Source organism: Amia ocellicauda, chromosome 12, assembly GCF_036373705.1.
Source record: "Amia ocellicauda isolate fAmiCal2 chromosome 12, fAmiCal2.hap1, whole genome shotgun sequence".
NCBI classification, from domain to species: Eukaryota; Metazoa; Chordata; class Actinopteri; order Amiiformes; family Amiidae; genus Amia; species Amia ocellicauda.
Window position 1 is genome coordinate 36,027,260 of NC_089861.1, and position 20,311 is coordinate 36,047,570.

General features: G+C 40.6%; 1 protein-coding gene across 1 annotated transcript in view; it reads left to right on the forward strand.

The window, feature by feature from the left end:
- mov10l1 (Mov10 like RNA helicase 1) overlaps positions 1–20,046 on the forward strand; it is a 51,649-nt gene extending 31,603 nt beyond the window's left edge. The window contains exons 21-27 of the mRNA XM_066719464.1: positions 12–176; positions 11,174–11,347; positions 11,492–11,641; positions 11,765–11,872; positions 18,112–18,252; positions 19,644–19,735; positions 19,908–20,046. Coding sequence (XP_066575561.1) covers positions 12–176; positions 11,174–11,347; positions 11,492–11,641; positions 11,765–11,872; positions 18,112–18,252; positions 19,644–19,735; positions 19,908–19,944 — 867 coding nt within the window. The 3' untranslated portion in view covers positions 19,945–20,046. The remainder of the gene's footprint in view (positions 1–11; positions 177–11,173; positions 11,348–11,491; positions 11,642–11,764; positions 11,873–18,111; positions 18,253–19,643; positions 19,736–19,907) is intronic.
- Positions 20,047–20,311: the final 265 nt, after the last annotated feature.

A 20,311-nucleotide genomic window follows, 5' to 3' on the forward strand; every position in this document is an offset into this window, starting at 1 on the left:
CCTCTCCCCAGATTGTCCTAGTAGGGGATCCAAGGCAGCTGGGCCCAGTGGTGAAGTGCCGCCTGGCCTCTGCGTTTGGTCTTGGGGTGTCTCTGCTGGAACGGCTGATGGGGCTTCCCCTCTACTCCCGTGACGAGGCACGATTTGGCCACAGCACCGGCTACAACCCCCTGCTGGTGGGTCAATCCGACATCACATCACAGTGGTAGGCAGATCCTAACCCTGCATGGAGGGGGAGGGCAGGGGTACTCTGATACCACACAGAGGAAGAGAGAGGGGGTATCCTGATACAAGGGACCCTAATGCCACATAGACCACCTGTTTAGTCAAGTCGACAGGACGCATATAATCGTGCTGCCAGGGATTGGCTGCTATTTGATGGGCAGGGTTTTTGTCAAACTGTGGATTTCTTCTCATCATATTTTTGCAAACGAAAATGAAAAATATTTTAGTCATCGTTATCGTCTTTTTGGATGATTTAATCAGATTTTCAGCTTTGTTAACTAAAATGGTTAACAGTTGATTTTCCTCATCAATTTCATCAACTAAATTAACAATGGGTGGGGACTGGGAGGAGATGGGGTGACCTGGAGAGGTTTAGATTCCAGTATTTTTTCAGTCATTAACTATTTAGAGCAGTATAGCAGGAAGTGCATTTGCTACCTCCTCCTTTTCACAGTGGCTGGTAGTGTTCCATGGTATTTCAGTATATTAATATTTTGGCTAAAAAATATATATATATAGTGAGGGTTTTTTGGTCCAGTCTTTTTTTGTGTGATATAAAGGTTTTTTGAGACTTTTTAATGTGGACATTATTATTGGGATTCTGCAAATTCAACCTCTTCTTCAAAATGTACATCATACACCCAGTTTATTATACGGAACTGTAGTAGGGCCAAGTAGGGAGTGTTATTTATTTTTTTAACCCCCATGCATGCCCCCTCATTGATAGAGGGGAAAATAAAAAACTCTTTACATGGCCCTAATACGCTTCCATATTATGATGTACAGTTGTGAGCAAAATTATTCAAACCCCATTGCAAATCAGGTTTATTGTCAAAATGTACAGACTGTCAGCTGTTTGCAATGAAAAAATCAAACAAAAGCAATTTAAGTGCTTTCCCCAAATTCAACTGAAAATGCAACTTATGAATTCTCCAGTCTCAAAATTATTCAACCCCTTCATGGCAAGCATCTTAATTACTTAGTAGAGCACCCTTTTGCTGTTATGACCTGCTGCAAATGAGATGCATAGCCAGACACCAACTTCTGGCAGTGTTCCTGAGGAATCTTAGCCAATTCCTCATGAGCAATGGCCATGAGTAATATTCTTGGATTTGCGTGCTGCAACCACCTTCTTCAAATCTCACCAGAGATTTTCTATGGGGTTCAAGTCAGGTGACTGTGATGGCCACTGTAGAATCTTCCAGGACTACTTCTGCAACCAAGCCTTGGTGGAATTTGAGGTATGCTTCAGCTTCCTCACAGACGGCATGACGTTTTCTCCTAGGATTTCCTGATACTTCAATGAATCCATCTTGCCTTCCAAATCTTCTGTGGCTTATTTATATGATTTTGAGCATATTGGAGCCAACTAAATTTCTTGTTCTTTTGGGTCAGTAGTGGTATACGTCTTGGAGTTCTGGCATGGAAACCTTCTGCGTTTTAGTATGCTCCTTACTGTGCTCACTGAAACCTCAGTGCCTGTTGCCACCAAGTCTTGCTGCAGGTATTTTGCAGTCACTCAAGTGTTTTTCACAACCTACCTTCTCAGCCATCTGGTTGCAGTCGTTGATAGCTTCCTTTTTCTGCCCCATCCAGGTAGTGTGAACTTGTGAACTATGCTTCCAATGATGTCTCTAGGAACATTCAGTGCCTTCGCTATCTTTTTGTATGCTGTTCCTTGTTTGCGATCTCTTAACTTTTTGGACCATTCTTTTGACTTAGCCATATTTCTAACATGCAGTCAAACTTGACATTCAACAAACCCCTAGCCAGTTCAGTTATTTCATGTGTTCTACAGGGTTCATACGGGTACTTGAAATCCTTGAAAATGCTTGAATTTTAAGGTGGTATTTTCAATGTTGTGAAAGTGCTGGAATTTTGTGAAATATATATATCACTGTCATAATAAATCGGCAATCTGATTAAATTAACTTCGGGATATAACTACAGTGGTTGGGGAGAGACAGTTGATTGCTTTATGCCGTGGCCAATATGACTCCTGTTTGATCTGTCGTTGTGTTTTGATGGGCTGCGAGTGTGAGCCGCTGAGACAGCGCGGCATCAGCTCCCAATGTTGCAAATATGCCGGAAAGCTGCCGTTTTAAAGAGAGGTGGCTCGATAAAATTGAATATAAACTATGGTTAAAACAAGGTCCACATTTGTCCACATGTATTTGATGGTATGACAATTCCTCTTTCTGTGCACATCCATGTATCTGCACATCAGCATCTTGTGTGTGCGCGCAATGTACACTACGCGTGAGTTCGCCCCCCTGCGCTGTTGAGTGAGTTTTGAGTTTTTTTCTTAAGTTGCTTAACTTTTCTTTGTGTATTAAGACTTAACAAAAATAGTATAGAGGTTTTCTACAAGTATATAGTATAATAATTGTGCTTGTGGATTTAAATAATCAATGTAAATTAGACAAAATAAACATAAAAGTACTAGAATACAACAGAATAAGCCTTTATTTTTCAGACATGCACAACCGCAACCAAGAGACTAATAATAACAATAATAACAGTTGCATATGTGTATTCAGTTGATCATTGTACACAAAATACAGTCAATAAACATTGATTTCATTAGAATTAAATAACTAGAAAGATAGATAGATAGATAGAATATGCTTTTTCAGACTAGTAAAGTAATAAGCATACCGGTAGAACAACCGGAACAAAACGAGAAAGAGACACTGATACTTTTGCAGGGGGGGAGTGTCATTCAGCACTTGCACAGGGCAAAAACAAACTAAAATGTTTCTAAAATTAGGCAATCGCTTAACCCTAGCAAAAACAAAATAATTTGTCCAGTACAAGGTATTTACAATATATATTGCTGGTATGTGGTCATGTTGATGGTTTAGTATTCGTATTCAATTATTATAATGTGTAATTCCATTTAAAAACATAAAACGGCAGAGACCAGCAGATACTAATGCAAAGTATTTGTAACATAAAGACCGTCACCATTTACTAGGTTAAGGATATAGGAACTTATACTTGGTTGTTTTGAAGAGAATAAACATGATGCTGTTTTGACCGTAAGTGAGCATACTGAATATACATGGATTGACTCATAGAACTTTGTTATGCTCTATTTTACATTTGCTTGTTGAATGTACATGGAAGTACAATAAAGAAAATTATTGATGTAGTTTTTTATGTTTTGCCTGTTTAAAACAATTGTCACTAAAGCTTTAATTCAAACTGAAGTTACTATGTTCACTAATTTTGACTGATTGCAAGATTTGATTTATATTGATTTTAATATCAACCTGATTTAAGCCAGGTAACAACACAATGTCAAGTGTACATGAAGGCTCTCATGAAACATTTTTGGCGTTACACCATAATAACATCTAATAGTGTGGTGAAATTATTTCATTTGCTTAGTTCAGTGCAGAAAAGTGTGCATTTTAGATGAGAAGGTTTAGTTTACCAAGGCTGCGAGGTGCTTGAAAAGCTTTGACCAGGCATCTTGAAAGTACTTGAAAAGTGCTTGACTTTTGAAAAGCTGTATGAACCCTGGTTCTAGCTCAAGCAAACCTGGTGCAATTAATGAAGCCCTTGATTAGTTGCATCAGGGCAACATCTGATTTGAATATTTGTGCTGTTGTGAGGGATTCTATTCAGGGGGTTGAATAATTTTGAGACTGGAGAAGTCATTATAAGTTGCATTTTCAGTTGAATTTGGGGAAAGCACTTGAAGCATTTGTTGCGTTGAGCTACTTCAATTGCTTTTGTTTGATTTGTTCATTGCAAACAGCTGACAGTCTGTACATTTTGACAATAAACCTGATTTGCAGTGGGGGTTGAATAATTTTGCTCATAACTGTATATTCCTAACTATTAAGTTGAAATGGTAGTTTCAAACAGGCCTACTGTAAAAAAGCAGGAATGGAAATGGGAATGTGCTGTAAAACTGATCACTGCTTTTCGTTAGTTTTGCTAGATTCACAAATATATTTTGAAGACTTGACATTAATCATCCCTTCTCAAAAATGTTAGCAATGTTTATTATTCTTTGGATTTTTGAGTTAAACTATTTTTGGTATGTAAAACAACTTTCAAGTAGTAGTTTCAAGGCCAGCTGACTGGAGGTTCAGTACCAAAACTTAAACCCCATTCACATTGAAACAATTGCCTGCAATTTGCCTGTGTGAATGCAAACCGTTGCCGGCAATTTTCCCGCAAGGGTCTTAGTCTAATTGCCCACAATTTACTGGCAAGGGGTCTGTGTGAATGGAGCAGGAAAATGGTTGCCGGCAAATCCAGCGTCAAGTCCTCGTGTGTCGACGAAGTGCGTCAGCTAACTGCCGTAACCAATCAGAATAGGGGTGCATTTTTGCGACCACAACCCAACAAGGTTAAGCCACCTCTGAACAAGAACTTGTGACTGTAATGAGAAACAGACTGGGTTGTAGGTTGAAAATAATATAGTCGCAGCAATTCTGAGTGTTATTGATGAACCAACAGGTTGGTGTATGTAATTCTAATACATCATATACCAATAAGTCATACAAAGTATAATATCTCTATACAGGCAAACGTGTTACCCCCTCACACTGGGTTAGTTTCAAATAAAATCGGTTTGGTTCGTTCGCTTTGAAACAATGTATCAGTGTGCTCGCCATTCACACTTGTCTTGTGTACAAATGTGCTCAGTTCGTTTGGAAGCTTACTCATTTTCACGATTCATTTCCGTGTTTTCTTAGGAATCTGATCATATTGCAATAATCAAGTATTTTTGCACTTTGTATTGCTCTTATTTGTAAGTTGCCCTGGATAAGGGTGTCTGCCAATAAATAAATAATAATGACAGCATTAAAGTTACTACATGCAGTAGTCGGACACATTTTACTACTTCTGATACAACCAAATAATACATGGGCGGCTAGCTTGATAGTCCAACAGTGGAAACACAAAAGGGGAATCAAGGCAAACGGTATACAAACAACCGTAACAAAAAGGGTGCTCCAGGCAGTCAGAAGGTAGGAGCGCCAGTCCTCCTTCTCAATGGTTATCTAGCACACTCATGGAAGGAGGGAGAATAAATAACTGAAGCACAGCTGGTGCTGACATCACGATCACCTCGGTGCTCATTGCCTGCAACAGTGAGCTCTGACAAGACAATACGGCTGCAGTACATGAGCAGCTAATTACTGCGTGTCAGCAGCAGCCATGCAGTGACAGACGACGTCATGTCACAGAATTGTATCAGCATTGCGCTGCCAAATGATTGTTTTGCCTATATAAAAATATACAATAACACAGTAGTGTGATGTCTCCTAAATATCCATATCCATAAAATATCCATCTCTTGCTGGCAATCTGTTTTCTGTGTGAATGGATCCTTGTCAATTTTCCATCATTCAAACCCAGTGTGAATGGAGGACAACAGGAAAAAGAAGGCAAACATTGCCAGCAATTTGACGCCATTTCAGTGTGAATGGGGCTATAGTGCATAGTTATTTTTTGTCTTCATTTACATACATTCAGGGGTGGATTTTTAGGCTTCCAGGTTCAGGATGGCCTGGAATTCAGGATTTTTATTTATTTTTTATTCTGCCATAATTTCAAAACAATACCTATTACGTTTAAACCGCTGGTTAAAATATGGTATGTTCATATTAGGGCTGTCCTGAAGGGTACATAGAACATAAGAAAGTTTACAAATGAGAGGAGGCCATTCGACCCATCGTGCTTGTTTGGTGTCCATTAATAACTAAGTGATCCAAGGATCCTATCCAGTCTATTTTTAAATGTTCCCAAATTTTCAGCATCTACCACATTGTTGGGGAGTTTGTTCCAGATTGTGACTACTCTCTGTGTAAAGAAGCGTCTACTGTTTTCCGTTTTGAATGCCTTGTAGCCCAAATTCCATTTGTGTCCCCGGGTGTGTGTGTTCCTGCTGATCTGGAAAAGCTCCTCTGGTTTGAAGTGGTCTATGCCCTTTATGATTTTGAAGACTTGGATCAAGTCCCCATGTAGTCTCCTCTGTTCCAGGGTGAGAAGGTTCGGTTCCCTCAGTCTCTCCGAGTAGGACTTTCCCTTCAGACCTGGAATAAGTCTGGTTTCTCTCCTCTGAACTGCCTCTACAGCAGCAATATCCTTCTTGAAGTGTGTTGCCCAGAACTGTACACAGTATTCCAGATGAGGTCTAACTAGTGCATTGTACAGTCTTCACATTACTTCCCTTGTTTTAAATTCTACACTTTTGACAATATAGCCTAGCATTCTGTTTGCCTTTTTTTATTGCTTCCCCACATTGTTTGGATGGAGAAAGTGAGGAGTCCACATAGACTCCTAGGTCTTTCTCATGCGATACTTCATCTAGTTCTATTCCTCCCATAGTGTAATTATAGTGGACATTTTTGTTACCTGCATGTATTACCTTGCACTTGACCGTATTGAATTTCATTTGCCAGGTGTTGGCCCACAACTGAATGTTATCCAAGTCCCTTTCAATACCCTGTGCTGCCGAGATTGTATCTGCTGAGCCACCTATTTTAGTATCATCGGCAATTTGACAAGTTTGTTAACTATCCCAGAGTCCAGATTATTACAGATAATTAATATAGATTAGAAAAAGCAAAGGCCCTAGTACTGATCCCTGTGGAACTCCACTAACAACCTCACTCCAGTTAGAAGCGACTCCTCTAATCGACACCTTCTGTTTCCTATACATCAACTAGTTCATAATCCATCTACTTACATTACCCTGTATGTCTTTGAGGTTTTGGAACACATTAACGAGTGAAGGTTTGAAGCTTCGTTGGTGCTAATTTGCATAATGTATTGATGACATCACTAGCTACTAATGTGTAGATTTAAATGAAAATCCTACTTTTATTTTTTTACAGGTTATCCATTTAACAAAATATAACATTCCCTTGTAGTTTAAAATAAGTTATAATGAACGGTAATCATTTACTTTATTTTTTAGAAGCACATGGTTTATTGATTTTAATTGCACAAAACATCTTAACCTTCAAGTAAAAGTACCTTACTCATAATAAACTATATGCATGGTGACATATGTATGTTAACCTTTAATTTGTATTTTATTCAATAAGGGAAAAGTGTCAGAAATAGTGAATTGCTGTAAAACCCTTTTTGTGTATTTTTTTGAACTACTGAAGCAGTAACTAAAGACAATACAATACAATGAACAATACCTTAACATTTGGGTTAAATATAATAAGAACCGTTCTATAGTTCAGAGTTTGTCTCAACATTATATTATTATTATACCTAATAATAATTGGCTCAATTGCAATTCACTTGCAGAGTTAGTATGGAGCTGCATACTAAATATGTGATCATCTCCAGTCCGCTGCTTGCAGTTCTATACAACTGACCCATTAAACCTAGTAAATAACACATAATTAAAACTTAATTGGATAATGATCCTGGAAAATGCCTTTTCCTGCCTGATATTTTCAATTGCAAAATTACCTTACATTTTTGGGGGGTCTTCCCTGCTAACACACAATATTGCCTCAAACATTGTAGCAAACATAATTTACGTTGCCACAGCTGGGTTCTGTGCATTAAACACAAAATTCCAAACGGTAAAATGTTGTCGAAGCACTTATTTTGTTTCATGTTTGCATTATATTGCACGATACTTTGCTGTAAAGATCATGGATAACGAAACCATTAACAGAATAACGCAGTGATGCCACAGGCATGATGGCATGATAGTGCTCTTTCAGATTAAACATTTTATAAGTGATAATCTTATATTTTCAAAATACTGTTTAAATGTAATCCGTTCCAATGGCTTCTGACATGACAGTGGCAATTGAGGTGCTTTTTATTATGGTTTGAAACTTTTATATCCAACAACTTTTATTTATTTAATGGACAGTATACAAATCAAATGTTTTAATTTAGATGGTGGGATATCTGAAGTGTGGTTTAGTATTGTAACTCTCACAGAAGTTTCCAAGGAGTAGACCCAACTCATCATTGCAGGTGCAACAACAAATCAATGTATTAATTATCATTGCAGCACATGCAGCTCTTGGGGACTGAACACACTCCCACACTGACTCGTTCTTCTGCCTTACTTCAGATTTTATTCCCTCTCCCTATGCTCCTCCCCACCGCATCGCCTTTACCATATTAACCCTATATCTGTTGTGGTGGCACACTACAGTATTCAAACAGTCAATTTGTATCAACAAGGAAAAAAAAAAGTTAATATGTACACAATGTTGTGGCCTAATGTTACATGGTTTGGCTGCCATCTTGAATTTAGAAATGAAAATTGCCGGGAGCAGCACTGCAAGGTTTTCTACAGATTTTTTTTTTTAATCGGTTTACTTTCTATGAGACGTGAGGAGATAGAAGTTCACATCCTACCCTATCCTTGCTAAAAGGTTTCTTTGCATTTCAGCATGCAGTTGCTTTTTGGAACATCTGGATTCAGCACATCTGGATTTAGTTGCAGTCCTAGACAAAACTGTAGCACCCACATTAACATGCTTGAATTACTGGCAAATAATTTGCCACTGTTCAAAAATGTTGAAGTGTGCTGCAAGAGACCTAGTAAAGTGCTGCACTAGAAAGTGTCCTGCAAGTCTTTTGTAATTCTTTTTTTCATTCCTTAGAAGAGCACTTTTATGACATACAAAAACATCTGACCTAGTAATAAAAATGTGCTTTGAGAAAAGTATTTTGTTTTACAGTACTATAAGTTTTGAAGGAAAAATAATCCTTACACTCATCCCTGCATTAACAGGTCTCTCTTTATATAAGAAATATATAAAATAGTTTCTTATAATAAGCTTTCAAGAGAGCCTCATGAGCAGGAGCCCTCATTGCTCCCGCTGCAGGTCTCCATCTAGCTATCATTATGGGAGCCTGTGGTGCCACCATGATAGGAGGCCATGATGCTCTCACTCCTGGTCCTCCAGCTCTGGTTCCTCCACTTCAAGGTGGCGACCATATCGATATAGACCAAAGATTTATGACTGGTGCAGACATTAACATTATGACCACTGACGGGTGAAGTGAATAACACTGATAATCTCGTTATCATGGCACCTGTCAGTGGGTGGGATATATTAGGCAGCAAGTGAACATTTTGTCCTCAAAGTTGATGTGTTAGAAGCAGGAAAAATGAGCAAGCATAAGGATCTGAGCGACTTTGACAAGGGCCAAATTGTGATGGCTAGACGACTGGGTCAGAGCATCTCCAAAACTGCAGCTCTTGTGGGGTGTTCCCGGTCTACAGTGGTCAGTACCTATTAAAAGTGGTCCAAGGAAGGAAAAGCAGTGAACCGGCAACAGGGTCATGGGCGGCCAAGGCACATTGATGCACGTGGGGAGCGAAGGCTGGCCCGTGTGGTCCGATCCAACAGACGAGCAACTGTAGCTCAAATTGCTGAAAAAGTTAATGCTGGTTCTGATAGAAAGGTGTCAGAACACTCAACGCATCACAGTTTGTTGCGTATGGGGCTGCGTAGCCGCAGACCTGTCAGGGTGCCCATGCTGACCCCTGTCCACTGCCGAAAGCGCCTACAATGGCCACGTGAGCATCATAACTGGACCATGGAGCAATGGAAGAAGGTGGCCTGGTCTGATGAATCACGAGTTCAAGGTGTTGACTTGGCCTCCAAATTCCCCTGATCTCAATCCAATCGAGCATCTGTGGGATGTGCTGGACAAAAGTCTGATCCATGGAGGCCCCACCTCGCAACTTACAGGACTTAAGGGATCTGCACTAACGTCTTGGTGCCAGATACCACAGCACACCTTCAGAGGTCTAGTGGAGTCCATGCCTCGACGGGTCAGGGCTGTTTTGGCGGCAAAAGGAGGACCTACACAATATTAGGCAGGTGGTCATAATGTTATGGCTGATCGGTGTATGTATCTATCTATGCTAGATAACTCGTACATGTATAACAAACATCTGAATATCATAGAACTAGATTATGCAAAAATACATTAATATGCTATTATACATTAGCAAAGACAAATGCAATATTTAATGAGTAACGGATATTGAATGTTCAGATACTTATCAAAATCTCATGGTAAGTTGACTGACTTAATCGGGGCTTTACAAGGATGCAGTCGAGACTATGGGAGGAATGATAGTGCGGTGAAACCTGTGAAATCCTGGTGTCTTTTGGGTAGCAAGTCAAAAGAGGGTTGCACAAGCGAGGCAGTCCAGTCCTTCAGATATCCCGCTGAAGTGATGACTCTTCTCTGTGAGGTCCATTGATAGGTCTCTGGCAAGGCGAATGTTCAGTTGCTATGGCGAGGACAAAGTCTTTAGCGCAGAGTACGTAGCTACTAGACTGAATTATTGCAATTCTGTTAGACAGTCGAAAATATTCGAACTTGTGCTATCGCGGTCATCAGGCAAGAATGCTGACTTGAGGAACGCATTAGGCACAAAGTTAAATTAATTTGAAGAAAACTTAGTGATATGGTTTCTGTGGCTGAGGCCAAGCTGCTGGCTAGTTTGAGTTTATTCTGAGACTCAGGTAGCACGAAAACACTTGTAGTATCTTGAAGGGAGCTGAATATTTGTTTTCTTTTATGACTCGCCTTACTTGCTGCTGTCTCTCTCTCTGTTGACTTGTTATGGTTTTACTTTCCCACCTCTACCGTTCATTGAGTTTTAGACGGTAAAAAGCCTCTTACTGCATGCTAAGGTAGTGTAGTGTTTAGAACTTATTACTTGATTTTCTTAGCAGACACCCTTATTCAGGGTGACTTACAGTTTTTGCAGTATATGACATTATTTTCACATTTTACCCATTTATCCAACTGGCAATCTAGGTAAAGTACCTTGCTCAAGAATACATCACCAGTGTCCCAAACCTGGGATTGAACCCATGACTCTCTGCTCCAGAGGCCTGACCACTACTCCACACTGCTGCCCTTTTGTATCACCAATGTTTCCTTAATAACCTGCCCCTCTCTCCAGGTGACAAAGTTGGTGTGTAATTACCGCTCCCATGAGGCCTTGCTGACGCTGCCATCACGGTTGTTCTATGCAGGCGCACTGTGTGTGGGTGCAGAACCCGCTGTGGTAGAGTCTCTCAGTGACTGGAGCCAACTGCCACGCCGTGGCTTCCCCCTGCTGTTCCATGGGGTCAGGGTGAGTAATTCCTGTGACTGACGCAGTGTTTCCCACAGTGTTTCTCCACAGTTCTGGGTTATTGCTTTTTCAGTCTGTGTCAATCCCATGGTCTATCTGTTGTTGCCATGTTGACATTCTCTCTCCATGTCTCCCCTCTCTCAGGGCAGGGAGATGAGGGAGGGAAAGAACCCCTCTTGGTTTAACCCTGCGGAGGCTGTGCAGGTGATGCTCTACTGTTGCCAGCTGGCAAAGCGCCTCTTCAGGCCTGTTGCCCCTGCTGACATCGGTATCATTGCCCCCTACAGGAAACAGGTGAGGCAGCCAGACTGTTACAGTGTCTGCCTGTGTCCAGCCAGTCTCCCTTACACACACACTTGTCTGACTGTCAAATTCACTGCACCTTTAGAACATGATTTGCTATGTTTCTTCCATGAGGTGGAGAAGATCAGGATGCTGCTTCAGAGGGTTGGGCTCTCCGAGGTCAGGGTCGGCTCAGTGGAGGAGTTTCAGGGTCAGGAGTTCCTGGTCATTCTCATCTCCACGGTAACACTCCCTCTGGCTTCACTGTGTGTACAGTGTGTTTATACATTAACAATATGTAGTACACAGCAGTTCTGTAATGGAGTTGTTCAACAGTAGCAATGTCAGGTCTGTGAGTGATCAGGACAGTGTTAAGAGTTCAGAGTGTGACCCAACTGTGTGTGTTCAACAGCAATTGTGAAACGGGTATGTTATACACAGTAGCACTGGTATACAGGTATATGTTGCAGGTGTTACACTTGTGTGTTGCAGATGCGATAAGAAGGGTGTTGTTTCTCAATTTGGGTTTATTACTTGTTTTTCTGTCCTCTATTACCAAGAGTCCTTTAAAAGCTATTTATAAAGTAATCATTAACAATCATCCTATTGCAGTAGCTTAATTCTCAATTTTGATTTTATTACTATAAATTACATACAATCACACATACAGAGCATTGTACAGGATTAATAGGGCTGTACCCGACTCAGAATTTTGTCAGTCGAATCGGATTTGGCTGTTAAATAGAGATTCGACTATTCGTTCCTTTTTTCTTTTTTGTTCATAAGCTGTGCTTCTCTGTAAGCGGTATCTACTGTAAACAGGCAAGCATGGAGGGGAAAGTAGCATATTACCGCTCAGTGCAAGTGATTCTTTCTGGAGTAATAATACCTCCATGATATCCTCCAGATCGAGGCAAAAGGGATTGCAATATGCAGTGGAAGGATATGTTCAGAATATTAAAATCAACAAGGAAGGGGGGACAACAATAATTGAAGCACAAGCATACCGATCTCAATCAAAGAATGAGAAACTCCATAAACTCCTCCTAACATGTGACCAGCACAGCCTTGTGGACTAGTCATGCTCTTGCACTGCCAGGTCAGTTCTGTTTATATAGCTTTTACAGAAATCTTATCAGTCAACATCATCCGATCAACCTCAGCAGAATGTCACTTGTTAAGCCTACGAATGCCCGCTATCTAGCTAACATTAGTAGTAGCAAGTTAGTCGTATTAATGGTCACGTTAGCAGAAATAAGTATGACGTCAGCGTTGGATAACATTTGTTGTCCAAGGAATAATTATGTATAAATGTTGACAAAAGCATTTCACAACCCAATAGAAGTCACTGTAATTAGCTTGATGCCCATGGATAACGCTTTACCCCCCCTGTATTTTCTCTCAGCCCCCCAAAAAATACAATACGATGTAACGGGGCGGTCAAATAGTCCGATAAAGCACCGTCAGCCGCCCCTTGCATTTTCACTCATCCCCCCCTTAAAAATACAACCACAAAAGAATAGAAGAATGAAGAAGTAATTTCGCAGAAAAAATTCAGCCGGCACCCCTGTCCCATGCAGCCCCACAAAGCCCTCCTAAAACCTGAAGTCTAGAACTGCCGATGGCCTTAGCTAGCCAACTTCATTTGCCACCTAGCTTACCTTGGAGCAGACATGTATGTTTGTTTATCTTCGCGGTCTTATCCACTGCCGGCATCTTTCCTCTTGGGTTTTGGTCTTTGGAAAGGGGAAAAAATTACTCCCCACCCCCCCAAAACTTTTGGGGTACCTGCTGTCGGGTTTGCAGGTGCCACCGGCACACCGTTTCACCATTTTGAGCGAAAGCTTGACGGACCTTCTTCAAGTGGTGGCCGGTTGCTAAGGAAGGATTGGACAAGGACCGTTTGGGGTGGGGCTTTGCGAAAGATCAATAGACTATCTGGCAATCGGACAGTCCATTGGCATGAGTTTCAGTGATGATTTCGACCACATTAACATAAGCAAATGCAACAGAGTCATGGGAACTTTTTTTTTTTTTTTTTGCATTTAAACATCAATAGAACACAAGATTTGAATTGTCGACAATGTCGTTCTACCATATGGATTTGTTGGAATAATGTGACGGGCAGCACATGTATTTCTTTTTAAATCAAGCTAACCAAAATGTTTTATTTCACTGTAAACATTAAAAACAACGTGTAAATGAGTAAACAAATTACAGTTTAAAATAAATTCAGGACATTGCCTGACTGACATCTCTTGCAACAGGATAGGCCTACTTCTTTATTTATCTTTAAACAACTAATAAATAAATCGAAATGCCGCCATACTTTAGACTTCTTCGGAGACGTAGCCTTTACCACCAATTTCACCACCTCAGGTTTCAGCTTCTCTCATTAATTAGGCCATGTGTCCACCAAAGTGTTTTTTCCTGAGGCCCAACGTATTTTTTCAGTTGTTTGCAATGGGAGCGCCGCGTATTTAAAAAGCCAACAGTGTGATGAGGCGCTGATCGTCTATTCCATGCTGAGCGCTTGGCGTATTTTCTGGTTGCCGAGAGTTGAAAAATGTTCAACTTTGAGGGGGGGGGAAAAAGCAGCGCTCGTCACTGTCACTTTTTACCCAGCTGTCTGTGGGGTAAAAAGTGGAGGAAGGGTGGGACAAATACCACAGTGGAGGAGGGGTGGGACAAATACCACACTGACCGTCCGTCCTCTCTCTACATGCTTCAACCTTCCCTTCATCCAGAGCAAGGGCCAGAGCAATTACTCTACCTTGTGCCAACATTTTACATTCAGTATTTTTTAGCAACACAAACTATCTGCGACATTAGGTACTTCAACACATTACTTCTGCGGATATTCCGTATCATAGCAACCAAAGCATCTCAACTGAAACAGCGCTGCTCCTCCAAAGTGTTGAGGCGCTCCCAGCTGGGTGCTTTCAGAAGAGTGCCGGGCATTGTCAGCTGCAGAAAATGCTAACCACCAGGCATCGCATATTGTCATGCACATTCTTTTTGGTGCAAGCGCGCCAGCTTGCCCTGCTACAATATAAAATATAGTCCTACATCTAAAATTATTGTAATACTCCAAAAACTTTTGATTTGACTGACAAAAAAAAAAGACTACTCAGTCAACTAAGCAGTCTCTGACTGATGATTCAACTCGTCGACTTTCAGGCGGCAGCCCTAAGGATTATACTGCTTGAATCATGACAGCAGTTTTCAATTGTAAAACATCTGTTGGCAAATTTGTTATTTTGTAAAAGATGTAAAAAAAAAAAAAAAAAAAACTGAAATCAGAAAATAAATGAAGTTACATATTTCAGCTGTATAGTATAATGTAAATAAAATAAAAGGTTGTTCAGTGTAATTTACAGTTTCATGAAAGAAACAGAGTGCATCATGCTAGCATGTTGTCCTAGGGATCAAATTTCATGTCTTGATCAGCTTGCTGATCGGTGCCTTATTTGTGATATTGAAGAATTGGTCTATCAGCCCATGAGAGAGATGGTGTGTACGTGAAAACTTAGGAAGGTTGAGCCCTTAGAGAAGGAAAGTGTAGAGAACTGCTGGGTTACAGTAGGTTGTACCCGCAGAAAAGGGCATGTACACCCCTTAGGAGAGAGAACCCAAGAGCTAGAAATGCCCAACAGGTTCCAACTTCTGGACACTGAGTTGGACAATGACAACTCAGAGGGTGATGGGAGGGCAATTGAGCTACAGAGCACCATGGTGCCCACTCCCCCCCCAGAAGAAGGAGGTAGTTATAGTAGGAGACTTGATTCTTAGAGGCATAGATCACACAGTGTGTTCTAGTGATAAGAAGACCAGCATGGCATCTTGCCTGTCTGGTGTTCAGGTTGCAGATCTCCCTAAACTAGTAGATGGGCTACTGGCCAGAGCTGGGGAGATCCACTGGTCATGGTCCACATTGGAACCAATGACATAGGAAAGGGTAGGCCAGAGGTTCTGCAAGACTAATTTAAAGAGCTAGGAAAGAAACTAAAGGGCAGAACCTTTACGGTAGTTTTCTCCAAAATACTACCGGTACCACATGCCAGGCCAGGGAGACTAGAAAGTTCAACACATGGATGAAATCCTGGTGTAGGGAAGAGGGATTTAGATGTATGGGTCAGTGGTCTGTCTTCTGGGATAGATGGGACCTGTACAAACCAGACGGTCTACATCTAAACAGAAGGGGGGCTAATGCATTGGGATAGCGTATATGTGCCGAGTAATTGAGAATCTTTTAAACTAGGGACCAGGTGGACAGGGAGCTCTGACAAAGGGAGATGTTCCACTAAGGAAAGAAAACCAAGGGAAACTGCTATTAAGAAAGTCCTGAAATGTTTGTACCTCAATGCCAGGAGTATAAGGAATAAGATGTTAGTCCTGGAAGTCACAGTGCTGGTGTGTGACGTTGTTGGAGTGACAGAAATGTGGCATACAGAAAATGATGGGGATGAATACAAGTTGAAATGACACACACAAAACTGAGCCAGGAAATTACAGACCAATCACACGCCTGCATTACTAGTATTACATTATAGTATAAAATTATTACAGAAAATGAAGGAGCATCTTAATGAAAACCATATTCTTGCAGATCTTTTCTTGCAAATGTATTCATTTTTTTAATATGCAACTGCAGCTGTAGATCACATGAAAGCATATGATATGTTATACTTAGATTTTCAGAAAGTTTTTGACAAGGTTCTGCACCAAAGATTTATCCTAAAATTGGAAGCTGTAGGTATTCAGGGTAATGCAAGTAGATGGATTATGAACTGGTTGATGTATAGGAAACGGAGGGTGTAGATTAGAGGATTGCTTCTAACTGGAGTGCGGTTGTTAGTGGAATTTCACAGGGATCGGTATTAGGGCCTGTACTTTTTCTAATCTATATTAATGAGTAAATAAAGTGCAAGGTATTACATGCAGGTAATAAAAATATCCACTATAATTACACCATGAGAGGAATAGAACTAGAAAAATTAACCCATGAGAGAGACTTAGGAGTCTACATCTCACTTTCCCCATCCAAACAATATGGGGAAGCGATAAAAAAGGCTAACAGAATGCTAAAGTATAAGAAATAACATTGTCAAAAGTGCAGAATTTAAAAACAGGGAAGTAATGTTCAGACTGTAGTTAGACCTCATCTGGAATACCGTGTACAGTTCTGGGCACCACACTTCAAGAAAGATATCGCTGCTGTAGAGGCAGTTCAGAGGCGAGCAACCAGACTTATTCCAGGTTTGAAGGGAATGACCTACTTGGAGAGACTGAGGGAACTGAACCTTTTCACCCTGGAACAGAGGAGACTACGTGGGGACTTGATCCAAGTCTTCAAAATAATGAAAGGTATTGACCACATCAACCCAGAGGAGCTTTTCCAGATCAGCAGGGAGACACGGACCCGGGGTCACAAATGGAAATTGTGCTTCAAGGCATTCAAGACAGAAAACAGGAGACACTTTTCACACAGTCATCACAATCTGGAACAAACTCTCCAGCGATGTGGTTTAAGCTGACATTTTGGGAACATTCAAAAATAGACTGGATAGGATCCTTGGATCACTCAGTTATTAATGGACACCAAACGAGCATGATGGTTTAAATGGCCTCCTCTCGTTTGTAAACTTTCTTATGTTCTTAAGTATAATTTTGTATGAAGTAAGCCCTTATTACCATTTCCACAACTATTCCATCATATAAGCAAGTTTTAACAATGTAAAACTAAAAACTTAAATAATGGCAGACACTTCAGCAGTAAGCTCGCTCTCGAGTTATTGCAGATGTGGTGTTTCACAACACGGCACCTAGTACTAGTAGTAGTATCAAGTAAATAAAGTCTAATTAGGTTTTAACTCCAAAAATATAGGAGATTAATCCACAAGGAGATTGCAAGTAAGTAATCGCACATAAAGATATCTGCAGCATTCACTTTCATCACCTATGCTGGTTTGTATGAATTGGCTAATATACAGTTGTGTGAGTGTGTGTGTTCGCAAAGTAAGTAGTAACTTTCTTATTCCGGTACAATCTGCACAAAGTAATTTGATTTTTCTTTCCAGAGAAAAACCCAGTCACACACACACTTCAGATGTTTTAAAACTTTCACATTGCCCTGTATTACAGATTAGTTACTCACAGTGTGCAGATTGTTTACTGTTGTCTTTTGATTGTGTTCAAAAGATAAATTGCAGGTTGTGGATAGTATTGCATGCATCCCCTGAATAAAATGCAATTGATGTAATCTGTACCTCCGTTCTCGGGGCTTTTCTTTAAACATTGAATCAAAAGGCATCATAAAACTATTAATCATAATCAGTTTTCTCATGTTCTAATTAATGACAGCTTCTATGTTGATTTCCTAGTTGTTTTTTAGATTAGGTTACCCATTTTGGCTTGTGACCTATGGAAGATAATTAAATGACAGGTTAAAATGCCAAGTTGAGACAAGGTGTGTTTTGCAGGTGCGCTCCAATGAGGACCTGCTGGAGGAGGATGTGCATAGTGCCCTGGGCTTCCTGTCAAACCCTAAGCGATTCAATGTTGCAATTACACGGGCCAAAGCCCTGCTCATCATTGTAGGCAACCCACATGTGCTTGTCAAGGTATGCAATTTATTTTGATTTATTGTAAAACATTAAATAAAACTTAAGATTTGAGATATAAAGCTTATGTCAAGATTGGGAAAAAAAATGCATAACCAAATTCTCCTTGCACATGTGGCAGGGATTTTTCTAGGTAGCTGTTGTCACAGTTTAGTCTTTATCCAGTTGTCTTTTCCTTGGAATTTAATGGGTAAATTGTCCAGTCATAATTGCACTTTCTAAGCATCATATATAGTGGATTCCAGAAGTATTTACCCCTGAAGGTCTTTTGGACATTTTGTAATGTTACAGTCTGGAGCTAAAATTTGATTTAATTGGGATTTTCAGTCACTGACCTACACAAAATGTTGGAAAGAAAATATTTTTTTAATGAACTGCAAATAAAAAAAAAAAAAAAAAAAAAAAAAGTATTGATTGCATAAGTGTTCACCCCTTATGGTGCAGCAAATTGCCTTCAGAAGTCACAATTAGTTGAGTCTACCTGTGTGCAATTAAAGTGTCACATGATCTTAGATTAAATGCACCTGTTTGTGGAAGGCTCCAGAGTATGTCATAAAGCATATCCAAACCACCACTCCATGAAGACCAAGAAGCTTTCAAAACAAGTCTGAGAGGAAAATTTTGTTTCTGGAAAAGCACCAGTTGGGTTGGGCTATAAAAAAATATCCCACATTTTGAGCACAATTAAATCAATTATTTTTTTTAAATGTAAAGAATATGGCACAACCACAAGCAGGTTGTCCACTGAAACTGAGCAATCTAGCAAGGAGGTCAGTGAGCAGAGAAGCTACCAACAGGCCAATGGTAACTCTGAGGGAGCTACAGTTCCACATCCAGGATGGGAGAAACAGACTGTATGTCAATTATTACCCGGGTGCTCCACAAAGCTGGACTATATGGAAGTGTCATGGAGAGAGCCATTGCTGAAAATCTGTCACATCAAATCCCGTTTGGATTTTGCCATGTGGAAGACAACGCGAAGATGGTTGGATGAGAACAAAATTTTGGTGGGGATGTGACGGAGCTGAGGGGAATCTGTATCCATCGAATGTGGATTTTGAAGTGCAAAGCTGGTTGAGCCCTCCACAAGAGACCTGCAGCAGTTATTGCAACCAAAGGTGGGTCTACCAAATATTTACTCTGGGGGTGAATACTTAAACACTGAAATGTGTTAGTTTTATTTTGTTCGATTTAACTTAACACATTCAAGGTGTTGTGTATGTGATGTTAATCGAAGTGAAAGAATCTTAATACATTTTTATTCCAGATTGTAACAACGTGCAAACGTCCTTGGGGGTGAATACTCATGCAGTCCACAGTCACACATTCTTATATGGCACTGAGCTGTTAGTGTTGTGTTATGGTCTTACCCTGGCTGTTTGGTGCTGTAGGACCTTTGTTTCAGTGCCCTGCTGCGCTATTCCTGTGATAATGGGGTATCTGTGGGCTGTGACTTCCCCCTCACACTCAACACTGTGACCAGGTGAGTTGATGTCAAACAGACATTCACTCACACTGTTTGTATCTACACAGAGACATGCACAAAATAATCATAGCAACTAATTTGCTTACACACACAGGTTTTTTGTTTTGTTTTACAGGGTGGGTTTAATTCTATTCTCTCCTTGATGTTCAGTTTCCTCTACTCTCTGCAGGGCTGAGTCTGAGATGACGCTGACCGGGGGCTCATAGCGACAGTGAGTCGCATCTGAACTGGACCCCCTTCCCACTTATCCATCACTCTCCCACTTGAGTTCATGTTCTGTTGTGCTTTCAATAAAAGGTTTACCTGGACGGTCTACATCTAAACAGAAGGGGGGCTAATGCATTGGGAGAGCGTATGTGCAGTGAAATTGAGAATCATTTAAACTAGGAACCAGGGGGGCAGGGGGGCAGGGAGCTCTGACAATGGGAGATGTTCCACCAAGGAAAGAAAACCAAGGGAAACTGCCAGTAGGAAAGTCCTGAAATGTTTGTACCTCAATGCCAGGAGTATAAGGAACAAGATGTTAGACTTGGAAGCCACAGTGCTGGCGTGTGACTATGATGTTGTAGGAGT